The sequence below is a fragment of the Aspergillus bombycis genome (genome assembly GCF_001792695.1).
Source record: "Aspergillus bombycis strain NRRL26010 chromosome Unknown contig00002, whole genome shotgun sequence".
Lineage (NCBI taxonomy): Eukaryota > Fungi > Ascomycota > Eurotiomycetes > Eurotiales > Aspergillaceae > Aspergillus > Aspergillus bombycis.
In genome coordinates, this window is record NW_019170004.1 from 226,146 (window position 1) to 240,677 (window position 14,532).

Genomic DNA, 14,532 nt, shown 5'->3' on the forward strand with positions numbered 1-14,532 from the left:
GGGGCCCTTTGTTGTGTCTCGGTCTTATCATTAGATAGCCAACTTCTTTACTGTCCTTTGCTTATTTTTTTCAATTCGTCGCTCCTTAGCCTTGTATTCTCACTGAGAGGAATACACCTCGTACAATCTAGTCGAATGACAGATATCACTCTGACCCCGACAGACCTTAAGGGCGATACTAGATAGTAGCATAATTGCTGCTGTAAAAGAAACATGGCTCCATCAGATCTATCATATGTCGGAACAGCTGATTGAAAGGAAGTAACATATTGGGCAACATAATTTACGTCAATCGCAGGGTGAAAGTACCCCAGAAGGACTTGAGGGTTTCCACGTCATGGAAGTGGCAATGGAGCATAGCTTTTTCTCCGCGAGAATTGTTCTTTCCTTCGACTTGACCACCCTAACGGGGCCTCGCCGAAGCCACCAAGAGTGTGACACTGCTTGGTAATGGATCCGGACAACTGATTAAGCCGGTAGCAGCCAGCCTTGTTAAAATATAAAGCTGCAAGGTAAAAGTAACATTGAAAACAGATGATGGTAGATAGACAATGACAACGCCGTTACACGCATAGCCTAGCAAATCAATCATCTGTGGTTTTTGCTGGCATCCCTCACCACAATTGAAGGCAATAAGTCCCTCGCTAGTTGTTCAATAATATCCCAACTCTCACTGTCAACACCTTGTTGTTCTTCCAAGGCTCCGAGCCTCTTTTCTGGGTTTTGAAAAAAGGCCTCAACCTCCAGTCTGCTCTCAGTGTTATTATTCACTAGCCCTTTGATATGATCGAAAGCAAACTTCATCACATCAAAAGTCTTTATCAATTCTAGAGTATTGCAGTTGACTCCGCTCTTAATCCCCCTGTGTGTATTGTGCATGGCACCAAGCCTGACGCAGTGTATAATGAGCACAGCCAGGCCTGCTGCCAGAGCAGTCGCAACTGATGAACCCGTCTTATTTGGTTGAACTTAGGGTCTCCAATAAAGTTGCCAACGTAGCCAGGAGGGGATTCAGGCTTGAGCATTCTGATACGGCTTACGAAGGCATACATTATGCTAAGCCACTGGTGTTCATCGATCTTCTCGGTCGGTGTGGATTTGACGGATGCAGGGGACTTGGAATCTGCATAACCTTCAGACTTGGCTTTCGCCTGGCTGAGGGAAAGAAATTCGATTTGGATATCTTGTTGCATTCCCAGTCTGCTTCGGCTATCATTTAGGCGATCTTTAAAATTTTTTACTCTCTCCACGCTATATGTTTTTGAATCGAGTGGCATCTGTTTGGCACTCTTTTAAATAAATTGTCTTAGATGATACTTGGAGGGTATGGAAACGCTGACCTCTGTTTCATGAATATGAATAGTCTTGAGACTTTTCACCTGGGCCAGACCATCAGGCTCGCTCCATGCTCGAAGGATGGTATTGCTTCCACTCCATCGGAGATGCAGTTCCTCAAACCTGGTCCAATTCCGGCTTGCTTTTTTTATGACTAAAGGGTCAAGATCTACCTTACCCCAGTCCAGTATTTCCACATTAAACCCTTCAAGTGATTTAAAGATGCTCTCATCGCAGTGTGGGTTGTCTTTCTTCTCTACTACTATTACCTTGATGATATGTTCAACACCTGTGTTCGCTAGCCGTCCAAAGAAATGCTGCAAGTCTTGTTTGCCGGTAGTATTTCTATTATTACGCCAACTCTATCATTGAGCGATCATTGAGCTATACCACGGCCCAATTTCATCTAGTATTCTATTGGGTGGTCAGCCTCTACCTACTTGTTAAATCTTTGATTAATGCTTCTTAGTACATGATGTAGCTTCAGTTCAGCATGGACTATATATATAGAGAGACCTACCTATAAGATACAGCAAAGATGGAACTCTCGTTTAAATTGACAGTCATTGGCAATTCCCATTTAAGTGATTCACATGACTGTCTATCTTTTGAGGATCAACAGGAAATCAAATTGTTGCCTCGTTTAGAGATATTCTTTATATCGAAGTTTCCATATTGAAGACAACTTCAAAGTTGTTCGCCCCATTTGCTGAGTCAGCGGAACACATGCGGTCGGGGTCGGAAGAATGTAATGATCCGTATCCACCTGATTGCGATCATCGCAACCAAGCATCCACGTTCCTTCACTAGCATATCCGCCTCCTATTTCACAGACACAATGTCATCCTCGGCGGAGAACTCTCCTTCCCCGGTCCCGGAGTCCTCCAATGAGCCCACGCCGCAATTAGACATTCCTCCCAATATCCTACAGCTTCGCACGGAGATCTTCGCACTAGAGTCCCCGATCACGGTTTCCGTGACCGAATTTAACAATGCGTGGAAATATTTAGACAACATATACGTCCGGAACCAGGCCCGGCACGGACAAAAGAAAACAACCACATACTATTGGTGTCGACTATGGCGTACTAAAGCCTACGAGCCGAGCGTGTCGGATGAACAGCGTAAACGAAAACGGACAGTCCGCGAACCAATTGGCTGTCCATGTCGGATCAGGATTGTCAGTGATGGCTATTATATGACTATTACCCGAGGCAAGGAGCCGCACAATCATGATATCTCTGCACTCGACTATAAACTCACCACCGCTGCCCGGGAGCTTGCGGCGCAGGCGGTCGCAAAGGGCAGTAGACCTAGTTTGGTCGCGCGAGAACTGAAGAAGAGCGGTATTGGCGGTCGTATAACTTCTAAGGATGCTTGGAACGCTGGTAATGTCTGGGTTAGCCGGAAAGAAGGACGGCCTGCGTGGCAGAAACATTACCCTAAAAATGTAGGTTTATTCTTCAATAGAATGAAATACCCTTTCTCTGGGCGACATTGCTGTCCGACCGACACTCCTTCCCTCGTTTGTTTTGCCCTACTATTGAGTACTGTATTTGGCTTGGTCCTGGCGACTAAATGATTCACCTTATCAGTCCGTTATGGAAGCAATCGTGGCCAATGAACCAGGGCCTCCTGAGGTGCTACATCTCGAGAGTTATCCCAGGCCTCCTCCAAAAAACGGGGAAATCCTAATTGAAGTCAAAGCATTTGGTCTTAGTCGCTCTGAAATCCTCGCCCGGCAAGGCCATTCAGCCGATGCCAAGTTTCCGCAAATAATGGGTCGGGAGGCTGTTGGCATTGTGATAGCGGGTGAGGGTGCGCTGGCGCCTGGAACGAGAGTCGTTGCTATGATAAGGGACTTGCTTCCAGAATATCCGGGCAGCTATGCACAGTACACTCGTGTCCCAGTCACTCACGTTCGAAGAGTCCACCCACTATGTAAGCTTTCTTGGGAACACCTTGCCGTCTTTTCAGAAATGATCCCGACCGCGTGGAATGCCCTGTTTCGCGCTCTGCGTCTTCATCCGGATGATCGCCTCCTAATCCGTGGTGGCACAACAGCCGTTGGTCTTGCAGCAGCATGTATCGCTAAGAGGCATTGCTCTTTCATAGCCTCTACCACCCGTCAGGAAGCCCGGAAGGAACTTCTTGAAGGTGCGGGGGCTAATAAGATTCTGATTGATGATGGGTCTTTATCACAACAGATCAAGTCACAGGGACTGGAGTTCACAAAAGTCCTAGATCTCATTGGCACAAAAACTATAGCTGATTCCTTACAATGTGTAAGACCATACGGAATTGTTTGTTTGGCCGGAACGGTAGGCGGCGACTCAACAATTCCGGACTTCAATCCAATGGATGCTGTTCCTTCTACTGTATCCTTTACAACATATAAGAGCACCACGGAAGACTTCAAGAACTTCCCACTGGACGTGCTCTGCCATGAGGTCGAGACTGGCCACTTGAGACTGCCGAACATACGAATTTACTTCTCTAACCAGATAGTTGAAGCACATCGAAGCATGGAAGAGAATCGTTCGGAAGGCAAAGTCGTGGTGCTTTGGTAAGTGGATAGGGCCTTGTCGCTTCACTCGCGATATGTACAATATCATTCTCTGGACATATTTCCAGCGTACCGTATAATCTACTTAATTACGGAGCCATTCTGGCATTCGATGTTTTCGATCCTATTTGGTTGTCGACCAAAGCTGTATGCGGGTCTCTCCAGCTTCGCTTGCCCCGGAGAGAACCACAGGTGCGTCAAGTGAGAAGCCAAAAGTCACATTGGACTGCTTAATCGTCATTTATGACTCTCTTTGATGATGCAAAGAACGCATGGAAACCTAGATCATTTGCTTCACAACACGTATATAACGCTATTATTTCCAAAATATCAAACTTAGGACAGTTTTTCGATAACCAGAAGGCTAGAACAGGGATCGGGTCAAGTATCATCTATTGTTTCCTGGCAAGACAAGTATTCTCGACCAAGACAACTCATCCTGAAACATAGAACAGCAATCCCTCCTTCTGTTAGCTGCAGAGCATTGTCAAGCAGCCAATTCATATGAGACACCATGTATTTATGCATGGAACGGACAACTAGCCGGGGTCTCTCTCCTTTTAAAATCCTCAAAGATCGCTTCGACTTCAGCTTGGCCTTTGTTCTCCATGATCTGAGGGCCGATTGCTTTAATGTCATAACCTTCGTCGCGGAAAGGGCCATTCTTGGTGGGTACATTTCCGGTTCCAAAGAGCCGTACCGACCAGGATTTAGGACCCCATCGGTTTAGAAATGTCGGCTTTACATACCATGGATTGTCTAACCATTCTTTGACAGCGTAGCGCCCAGTGTATGGATCTGGAGTTGCATCCAGAACCTTGACGGCCATGAAATCTGGCCGGGGTAGGCTGAGGTAGCGCAATATGAACTTGCGCATTGCCACCGAACTAGTAACTAAGGAAGAAAGAGTGATTCCCGGTTCGCGATACCTAAACCTTCTGTCAGTAACCAAGAATTCGCGAGGAATTTGGTGCCTTACCCCATGCTCACTCGGATGTGTTCATCTAGTCTTGTGGCAATGATACGCTCAACAACAGGCCGGAGTATCGAAGGATAATTGGCCGTCTCTAGGCTCATTAAGCGCCTGCTAATGAACAATGTGGACTGTGTTGGTTTGACGGCAGTATTTTCGTATTCCACCGTGAAGTCGCACAGCTCCTGCGCAAAATGGATTCCGTCGGCGAAGCCAGCTTTACCGGACGGGAGTAGGTGGAATGGAATTTCCATCGCCTCCCCCATACATCTGTAAAACACACCAACCGCACACTTCTCGACATCTGACAGCTGCCGCCATTCATATTTCTCTATTGAACGGAATACATCAACCACCGCAGAGCCAAGAGTATGCAGCATATCTTCATCAAGGATCTTGCCGGCCTTTCTGTACCTAGAATGTATGTAATTCATGCGGGCGAAGGCCATTACATGAGCGTCGGAGCCAGCCTCGCGATCATGGATCTCATTCATTATCACCTCCGTATCAGCTCCGCGTTTTGTATTACTCTTCTCGCTTCGCTGGCCGGTAGCGACGAAGAGATCAGCCACAGTAGGAACCGAGGCAGTCTAGAAGAGATCAATCCTTCAGTGCTTGGTCTGAAGCTATGGCTGTGTACAGCACGCACCTTAAGTGTTGTCATCCTTGTCGAGCTACGCAGAGCAAACGGAAACTCAAGCTCTCGCAACTGACGTATAATATCATGGGCCTCCTTGACAGTCATGCTGGACAGAGGACGACCGGTCCGTCTGAACTTCGACTCAATTCGATCACATCTTTGGAAACGGAAATATTGCACAGCCAGGACATAAGCCCCTATCAACGCAGCGGCGGCGAGGAGCGCTTCGGATGTGTTTAACTTATACATCTTAATCCTGACAATATCAAACACAGACAAGATGTCAATCGAAGGCTGCGAAGGCATGTCTGAAGCCTTGTTTCTTATACTATTCACTTTCTACCTAGCGCCACCTAACCACATCGCCACTCTACCAGGAATTATACAAACAGAAACCTCATCTATGTTACTATCCTTCTGATACAATATGATGGCTTACAGCAGACGATGAGCTTTCTTGCCATGCATTCCTTCTTAGGGTAATAGAGTTGAAAATGACATCACACTTCACGCTTTCCCCAAGCCATATCCTTAAAGGGAAGGAGAACAAAACATGTTATAAGCCTGCCTTCAAGTGCGGTTGATATCATAATCTGAATTCTCAGTCCGGCAAGATGTCAGCGATGGGAAAATACTGATACATCTAGCTATCATTTAGTATAGGCTAGCTTCCATACACCTTTGGCATCCCTGCAGATCTGGGTATAACGCTAAGGGTCTCTCCGGGGAAAATAAACGCACCACCTCATGAATCCGAAGGGGTAAGTGAAAGCAATAGGAACTCCCCTTAGCTGACGCTGTTCAATATCCCCCATTGAATGTGCCAACGCATGGAAATAAAATCTTTTATCCCAAATATGCGGTGAGGATCTGTGCATGACTTGGGTTTCACTAATTATAGTTCTTACAGATCCTTGCCCCTTAGCCATATGGCCGAAGGCACAAGGGGCCTTTGAGACATATGCAGACAGCATCCTCGTAACTCCAGGGATTTCATTCTATATCTGGGCTGAAACATAAAGCCCTGCAACCTACCCAACGTTACCCTCGAGTATCCCCGTTCAAAGTCATGGCGAAGAGTATAGGGTATAGTGCTTGACATTACCAGTTCTCTAACCTGCTTTACTGTATGATTTCTGGGAGTGACACTAATAAGTTTGCCACCCCACAGGATAACAATCCTCCCTAAAGATTGTGTATGGTTGTCATCCAAGCGACTTGACCCTGAAAAATCCGGTAAAGCTACCAAGTTCCAAGCACCCGGAAACCACCCAAAACCTTAAACACAGAGCCAAACCAACACAGCGGCTTGCCCCCGAGTACCCCAAGAATGCTGGTTAACAACAGAATATGTTCCGTGTACCTCGCGATAGGCCGGGGAGAATCACAGGGCTCATCGGCCTTTTCGCGGTCATCTTCGGGAATGGCGTAGCCATGATGATTTTGCCTGGGCTGTTAACCTAAACTATCCGCGTCAACTTTACGATCCTGCCGGTCGAGGTTGTAGTCAGCGGGAAGGCCTGGAAGAAACTGGTGATGGCCAGGAAAGGGAGGTGATAATGATGGTCCTTTGGCTGTTTTGTCGTTCTTTTGCTGGATTGTGCGGATACTGCCTGTAGACACTCGGGATGAACGGCCCTTGGCCGTGACTTACTTTGCCGCAGAATACTGGGAGTATAATTGCAGTCTATACCAGAAGAGAGCCTGAGGTAGCATACAAAAAGCTCTTCGGTACCTCATGCCATTATTCGCCATATCTGATGTTCTTTGTTGAGTGGAAGCTCCCTTTCAGCAGCCTGGACACTCGATCCACTACAGTCATGACAGATACAGCACCTGAATTCAAGGCTACGAATAAGCCCTACAAATGGCTCAAACGCGAAATCGAATCCTCAGATCCCTACAAAGATTATGTCAAGATCTGGAGACTATCCATTGAATACACAAGCGGGGGCGACTTCGTGCAGAATCTCCTTTACGCATATACATTCGCCAACTTCGTTGCCACAGAATGGGTCTCAGATGTGATGTGGCGTAACGGTAGCGGAAAAGTGCTCACTCAAGCGACGGATCGAGCCAGCGAGACGCAATACCATTTTTGCACCTGGTGGTACTATGGACCGCATCACCCCGAAACAAGGAAATCCATTGACACCATTAACAAGCTCCACAGAAGCTATGCCAAGAGCTACCCGGGTCACTTCTCACATACGGACGATTATATCTATGTCCTTTGCTTCTCGCTATCTCAGCAGACCGATTACGAACAAAGCTGCAGCTGTCTGGGATTACAGAAAAGCAGAAGATAGCAGCCCATCTGTTCTGGAAAGAGATGTCTCGTCTGTTCTTAGTCGAGGTACCTGGGCAGGATTGGAAACCCCTTTCGGAGTTTTCCGGCTTCCCGGAGGATTGGGATGGGATGTATAGCTTCTGTGAGGATGTCGAGGATCATCATATGGTAGTCACCGATAAGGGCCACATGATTGCGGAGGCATTGTTCGATCAATTTGCATTTCGGTATTTTCCCCCTCTACTCCGGCCCCTGGGCCGTGCTTTGCCCATTTCTCTTAGTCTTCCTCAGACGCTAAAGGCACACCGGATCAAAGAAGTGAACCCGGTCTTGGCCTGTATGACTCTCTTCGTGATTGGAACATTCATATGGATCATGGAAACATTCTTTCCTGATCCAAAGATTAGCTATCAAGAATCTCTGCGGATGCGGTCAGCAGATCAGAACAGGAAGGTCAAAGAGGAGAATACAAAGGTAGATGAGGCTTTCCCTGCGTGGTTTGCCCGGCAGCATCAGGGACGTGCAGCATCATGTCCATTCACTGCACCTGTGAAGCAGGGCTTATAATACTTGTGCCCGTGCCATAGACAGATTTGTTCCGGTTGTTGTGGAGCTTGGCGATGTTTTCTTTATTGAGCGCCTTTAACGTCAGTATATAATAGCCGGACAATGAAACGAATAATACATAGATGGTATCGCTAATAGAGTACATACACATTATTCCCGTCACCTAGATGGTCGCCAAGCTAGATAGTCCAATGGCCATCCTATCACAACCAATATACTCACCTCAGCTCCCCTAAATTGACGCTATACCATCTACACTCTTCTCTAAATGCCCATTGGCGACACACACCCTATCTCCAGTGCCAATTCCACGTAGAAACCCCCGGGATACTTGAAAAGAGATTTAAGTTGCTCTTAACAATCATAATGTGACCCCCCAAGTATACGATACTCTCCAATAAAGTCTGCCTGCCGTTTGATTCTCCAACCCCCATGGAGAAACGGGTGATCTATTATAACAAAGACATCAATTGGGTTGGCCGGCCGATACGTTCCATCCTTGGAGCACATCCTATGGACGACAGAGATGTGATATGCAGCGCCGTTCGGAATGACCCGTCGCAGCCTGTCGGGAATAGGCTTCTGTGGAGACGAGTACCGCATTTGGAAGTAAAGAAACTCCTTAACCCAGTCCTGACTGAGGTCTAGGTTTGGCTTTGGCTCTTGTGAGAAGAAGCCAGGACCACGAAAGCGATTTAACGTGCTGCGCCATAATCTGTTCCCGGGGAATTGCTCCTTGAGGATAGCTGTCCTTGCAGAAATGGTCTTTATGCTTATGTCGAAGGGAGGGATGTTTTCTAGCACACTTGTCGTGAGGATTTCTCGCGGGCTCGATGAGTCGCGGAACTTCCAGTAGTCGTGTATATGACCCAGTTTGGCTGCGCGGTATAGCCCGTCCTTCATTTGGTCGCTGGAAAAGATGCTTTCTAGCATGTCTTCATCACTCAAAGGAGGTTGTGCCTGCTTTACCTCGTCAAGATCAAAGTACTGCCGTAGTTTGTATGGATCAATGCCCAGGCCAGCTCGACTGGCCTCGCGAATCATCCAGACTAGAGGAATATGACCTAGTTTCCACTTCTCATCGGTGTCTGAGTCAGTGACTCCGCCAATATCCTACACAAATTAGAAGCCCATCGGGTGCCAAAGGGAAACAGTAGGATGCCTACCGCGTGTCCACCCGGAAACCAGAGCTCTTGGAAGTCATGCATACACTCGGCTGCTTCGTAACCCAAGTTGGGGCGTAATGAAGGGTCTTGTTCGTCAATGGCCACGGCGTGGCGGACGACAAGACCAGGATGTGTAACAACAGATGGCAAATTTTCCTCTTTCCGACGACCACTAGTCCCCCTTGCCAAGTTACAACCAGGTGTTATGTTGACCGAATCAAACAGACCCAAGAAGGTAGCTGTGCATTCGCGGGTCCAGCCTCGAATTGAAGTCAATTCAGAAAAGTCACCTCTCGCTGAATCGGGATGACCGCGCGACACCGCACGATACCAGGCTTCGTAAGAACCCCATATGTCATGTTTGACATGAATGTGTGGTGTACACATTCCTGTGAATTCCAGAATCTGAGCCAGCATCTGTGCTACGAAACCACCGCTTGAAAAGCCAAATATGTACCATTTACTCCTGCGGTCATAGTTGTCCACACACCACTGTTCACCAGTTCTATCTTCAGCATTCGTGGCACACAAGCATCTTCAGGATCAGAGAGGGGGTATACCTTGTGCGCGCGCATTACACGCTTTTTAATATTATCATCCGCGGTGGATTGATCGTAGTAGCAAACCTGCGAATTGCCGGCATCGCTGACAAGGTCGTGTATGGCCTGAATCGCAGATCCATTACCCTTGCGAAAGCCATTATAATATCCATCATCAAAAAATAAAATCATGTTGCGCTGGGGTTTGCTGAGGCTCGCGTCTGGGTCTGTGAATTTTCTCGCAGGTTCTATAACAGCCTCCTCGAAGCCCGAGTAGATCTTCCTTGCATATATCTCGGAAGGCTCAACGAACCGGAGGTGAGCCCATGCCAGGTGTCTGTGTAGGCTACGATTGATGCGAATGAACTGCGAGTCACTCCCAGCTAGTTGGCCCAGCATTACAGCTACTGGCTTAGCACGGTGATCCGCCGACACCTCCTGGCATTCTAAAAGGAGCGCTTTTCTTTGCTTGACGATTTCACGTCCAAAGCTTTTCCCTCCACCACCTCTAATAGTAACAAGGGGTAACTGCAGTCGGATTCCCTTGTTAGTCACTGAGTAGGGGGAGCTATTCTTCAGAGATCGGAACGGGACGATATTCCTGGAGTTCTTGAAAAAGGCCGGTGTTAGTGCTAACAAACCGGTGGCGTTGAAGCCTTGAAGGTCAGAAGCATCCCAGGCAAAAAGACTTTGATCATCGGATCCTTTCATGATCTCCTCCTGCAGTCTGATAAAAGCCTTCCTGCCTTCTCCGTAGAGCAAGGGCATATTCACATGAAAGATACCCATGAGACAATACGCAGTATCTTCAGTTCTGGTTGTTACCCTGGACGAAGCCCACGACATCCTCTTTGCGACGCTACAATCGCCAAGACGGGTCTTCCCTCGCAGAACGCTCTCGTCTATCAGCGTAACCTTGGATATCAGTTGGCTCAGATCATTCTTATTTCCTATATCAGTCCAGTCTCTAGAAAGAAAAACCAAATTCGGCGGAGCGATCAGTTCCTGCAACGTCCAGCCCCGTTTGAACCATTCACTTCTCTGAAGCTGAGTGTTGATATTCGCTGGATTCTTGCTGGGATGCACGTCCTGAAGGTATGCATAGCATGTACCCGCCAATTGGTACCATCGGAACATGGAGTTGATGGCTTCGGATAGCTCGGCGCTGCTTTCCTTGTTGATGCAGCAAGTGTCGATCCAAGCGTAGTCGTACCCATCTTCAGCTGCCCGTTCGAGGAAGCGCTGGATTTTCTTGTATCCCTTTGTAGCCTTTGTCCCGTCTTGCGCCAGGTGCACTAGATCCTGGAAACTTGTTTCGGCGTCCCCCCATCGGTGCGACAGGATTGCATACTTGATCTCGCGCTTGTTGATCTTGTCCTCACCAAATTCCTTCAGCTGCAGGGGTATGCAGTTGGTGCGGAGTAAGCGCATCCTCGTGAATCGTGTCACGAGCGATGGTTTGTCATGTAGAGAAGAAACCAGATGTATACATGATAACCGAGTGGAACGCGATCATTGCAGGTAGTAGTGATTGTCCGACTTGCGGGGGTCTCGTGCTAATTAAGTCAAGTATGAAGCGCCCAGCCACTATCCCCTTTCCGACGTAGGTCTCAATCCTGCCCAATCGGGAAAGGATCGAACCATGCCCTAGATATTATCTCGATTGCTATAGCCATACCCTAATTGGACTCGGTCATTGTTGAATACGATATGTTCTAAATCCCAGATGCAGCATCCAGGACGATATGATATTATTCTCATCTATATACAGATGTTCTGCACTATGTAAGAGCTTCAAGTCTAATGTTATAGCCCTGTGAAACAGAAATTAAACGCCAACATGACGACTTAATGCAACTTCTAACTCTATGACTTATCCGACACCCCAGCCTCACTGTCCATTGAGTCAGCAGTAGACATCTTTCTATCTTCCCTGTAACTCCGGAACGTATACAACGCACTCAGCGCCATACCAAGACTACCCAGTCCGATGGCCAGATACATACAACCACGGTAACCCTTCAACACGTCGCCAGGCGTGTGACCCCCATTATTAATGTGCACCTCAACCGTGCCAGCGAATCCCAGACTGAGCGAAATGCTGTAATTCACAACCGTCGTAACAAGCGACGCAGCGACGCCCTGGTGCTCTCTGCTAGACGCGTTGGAGAGCATCAACGTGGCCGCCGGAAAGGACATATCCATGCCCCAGGGGATAACCAAGAGGCAAACAAACGTGAGCGCCCAGTAGGTTTGGTGCACGGGCGCAATGGCGAGGAAAATATTCCCGACGGTAAAACAGGTCATGGACGCGAGCATGATCCAGCCGGGACGGACTCGGCTCATAAGATACCCGGTGGTGAAACAAGCCAGACACCCCACCACGCCGGGGGGCGTGAACTCTGCCGATCCAAGCAGAGGCGATACGCCGCGGAACTGCGCTTGGAACCGCCAGAAGTAGTACACCCATATACCGAAGGAACCCCAGCCGCAGGCGATGCAGCCCAGGACGTATAGAACGTCTGCCGTGAATGCCCTCATTGGGACAAGAGGGTTCTCCGAGTAGTGAAGCTCTGCGATGAAGAAGGCGACGAGAAGCAGAACCCCAACGATGAGAAGCACGTACACGTATGGCGTGCTCCAGCCAACAATGGGCGCTTGGTTCCAGGCAACATTGATCAAGACAAGTCCTGCGATTCCCAGCGATGACGCGAACACGTCTAGGGTCTTGAGGAGTTGGAGGAAGGTGTACTGCTTGAAATCCGTATGCTGGACCGGCGCGATGACTATGCTGCCCAGAACCGCACACACCACGGAGACAATCGCCATGGTCCAGTAGGTCCAAGGCCACCATGCTAGCTGGGAGAAGAGCGAAGAGAACACTGCCCCCAGAATTGCACCGTTAGGGGCAGTGGCGCCGAAGATGGCAAAGATCATGTTCTTCTTCTTTCCGGGTGCGTAGGTTGCTCCCAGCACCGCCAGGCCGTTGGGGAGCAGCATTGCTGGGCCCAGGCCCTGCAGTACTCGGGCAAAGATGAATAGCACATGGTTGGAATACACACTGAGGCCTGCTACTAGGGACCAGACTGCAAGCCAGATGTAGCCAACCAGGAACATTCGGTGGTAGCCGAAGACATCGCCGAAGCGGCCAAACACCAAGATGAAAGTCCCGACGGTCAACGAATAGCCAGCAATAAACCAGGACAGCACACCGGGTTCAGTGATTTGGAAGCTGTCCCCAACGATATCGAGTGTCGCCACACATACTCCTATGTTTGCCTGCGTGATGAACTGCGACATACAAACAATGATGATAAACGCGACCTCGCGGATCGGGGAGAAGCCATCCGCGATAGAGTGGGCCGAAGGTACAGGCCTTAGCTCATCAGTCATTATGATGGATATGAGAGGTGCTGTGTCATTAAATCCGATAACAAATTAAGTAGTATACTAAGCCATTCCGGTTATGGCCTTCAATATCAATCTGATCAGTTTTCGTATGTCTCTGGGGTATATGCAGGATTTTCTACGGACTACGGACTTCCCCCTTCACATTCAGCTAGGCCCGACGGCAAGAAAAAAAAAGTTGGATGTCAAAGTGGGCCTAGGAACCAGTAGGCTGCCCGATACCGCATCCCAGGAGATGAATTGGACCCGCGTCGGCTTTTGAGCTGCTCTTGAGACGGCAATTAAGGTGGATCTTCCGTGGGCCGGAAAAAAGGCCATTTTTGCCACTCTTCCCTAACAAATATCTGATTGATAGTTATAAAACAAACGTAACGCCGACCTTGAACACGCCACTGCCACCGTTTATACCCTCATAAGACCATTATATAATGTATGGAGACGGTCATGCGAGCCGGTTAACCTCACATCACTGCAAATATAGCCGCCCTTCCGAGTCAAGCTCCGAGAAAATGCAATACAACTGCACCAACCTGTCGTTTCCAAGATTTACTTTCAATAACTTGGCTCCTATGACTAGGGCTTTATGTGATCGTGTCATACCCCAAAGGGGTTTCACTTGGTCAAATAGTTCTAATAACTAGGTTAGCTAGTGGGCTCAAATCTCTCGTTCTTAGGACGCCGTATAGAGTTATTTGGGACTGTTTCTCTTATAGTCTGTCGGACAGATCACTCTCTTTTGCAGAAGAACAGTTACCTTAAAACTAGAGAGTAGACGCTTTATTCCACTGGCGCATGGAGTAACTCTGCTTTGGGCTTGAATCCGCTTTCACACTCACATTAATGATGCGAGAGTGCAGGTTTGAAAACCTGAGTATGTGGGACGATTGAACGAAGATAGCTGTCCAGTCATGCACTAGGCATGCGCGATGACCGTTTAGGAGCTTTGTTGCTTACCTGTGGTCTGTAAAGTCCAGGCTCTAGACTCTAGAGTACATATGAGTGGGCCTCGAGGATCGCCGGTATGATACAATCTGCCCACTGAATGGGT

General features: G+C 48.3%; 5 protein-coding genes across 5 annotated transcripts; 2 read left to right on the forward strand and 3 right to left on the reverse strand.

Annotated features, from left to right (window-relative positions):
• Positions 1–2,173: 2,173 nt before the first annotated feature.
• Positions 2,174–3,905, forward strand: ABOM_000493 (zinc-binding alcohol dehydrogenase family protein; the record flags this gene model as incomplete). The annotated part of the gene is made up of 2 exons (XM_022527623.1): positions 2,174–2,785; positions 2,931–3,905. 2 exons carry the CDS (start codon positions 2,174–2,176, stop codon positions 3,903–3,905), a joined length of 1,587 nt encoding a protein of 528 aa, XP_022394436.1.
• A 516-nt stretch (positions 3,906–4,421) lies between these two features.
• Positions 4,422–5,820, reverse strand: ABOM_000494 (uncharacterized protein; the record flags this gene model as incomplete). The annotated part of the gene is made up of 3 exons (XM_022527624.1): positions 4,422–4,830; positions 4,881–5,464; positions 5,524–5,820. The coding sequence occupies 3 exons, from the start codon at positions 5,818–5,820 to the stop codon at positions 4,422–4,424; spliced, it is 1,290 nt and encodes a 429-aa protein (XP_022394437.1).
• Positions 5,821–7,334: 1,514 nt separating this feature from the next.
• On the forward strand, positions 7,335–8,371 carry ABOM_000495 (uncharacterized protein; the record flags this gene model as incomplete). The annotated part of the gene is made up of 2 exons (XM_022527625.1): positions 7,335–7,742; positions 7,793–8,371. 2 exons carry the CDS (start codon positions 7,335–7,337, stop codon positions 8,369–8,371), a joined length of 987 nt encoding a protein of 328 aa, XP_022394438.1.
• Positions 8,372–8,746: 375 nt separating this feature from the next.
• Positions 8,747–11,507, reverse strand: ABOM_000496 (uncharacterized protein; the record flags this gene model as incomplete). The annotated part of the gene is made up of 3 exons (XM_022527626.1): positions 8,747–9,484; positions 9,538–10,029; positions 10,098–11,507. Coding segments are annotated over 3 exons (2,640 nt in total), but the record flags the coding sequence as incomplete, so codon positions are not given.
• A 435-nt stretch (positions 11,508–11,942) lies between these two features.
• Positions 11,943–13,469, reverse strand: ABOM_000497 (MFS transporter; the record flags this gene model as incomplete). The annotated part of the gene is made up of 1 exon (XM_022527627.1): positions 11,943–13,469. The coding sequence occupies one exon, from the start codon at positions 13,467–13,469 to the stop codon at positions 11,943–11,945; it is 1,527 nt and encodes a 508-aa protein (XP_022394440.1).
• Between the last annotated feature and the right edge of the window lie 1,063 nt (positions 13,470–14,532).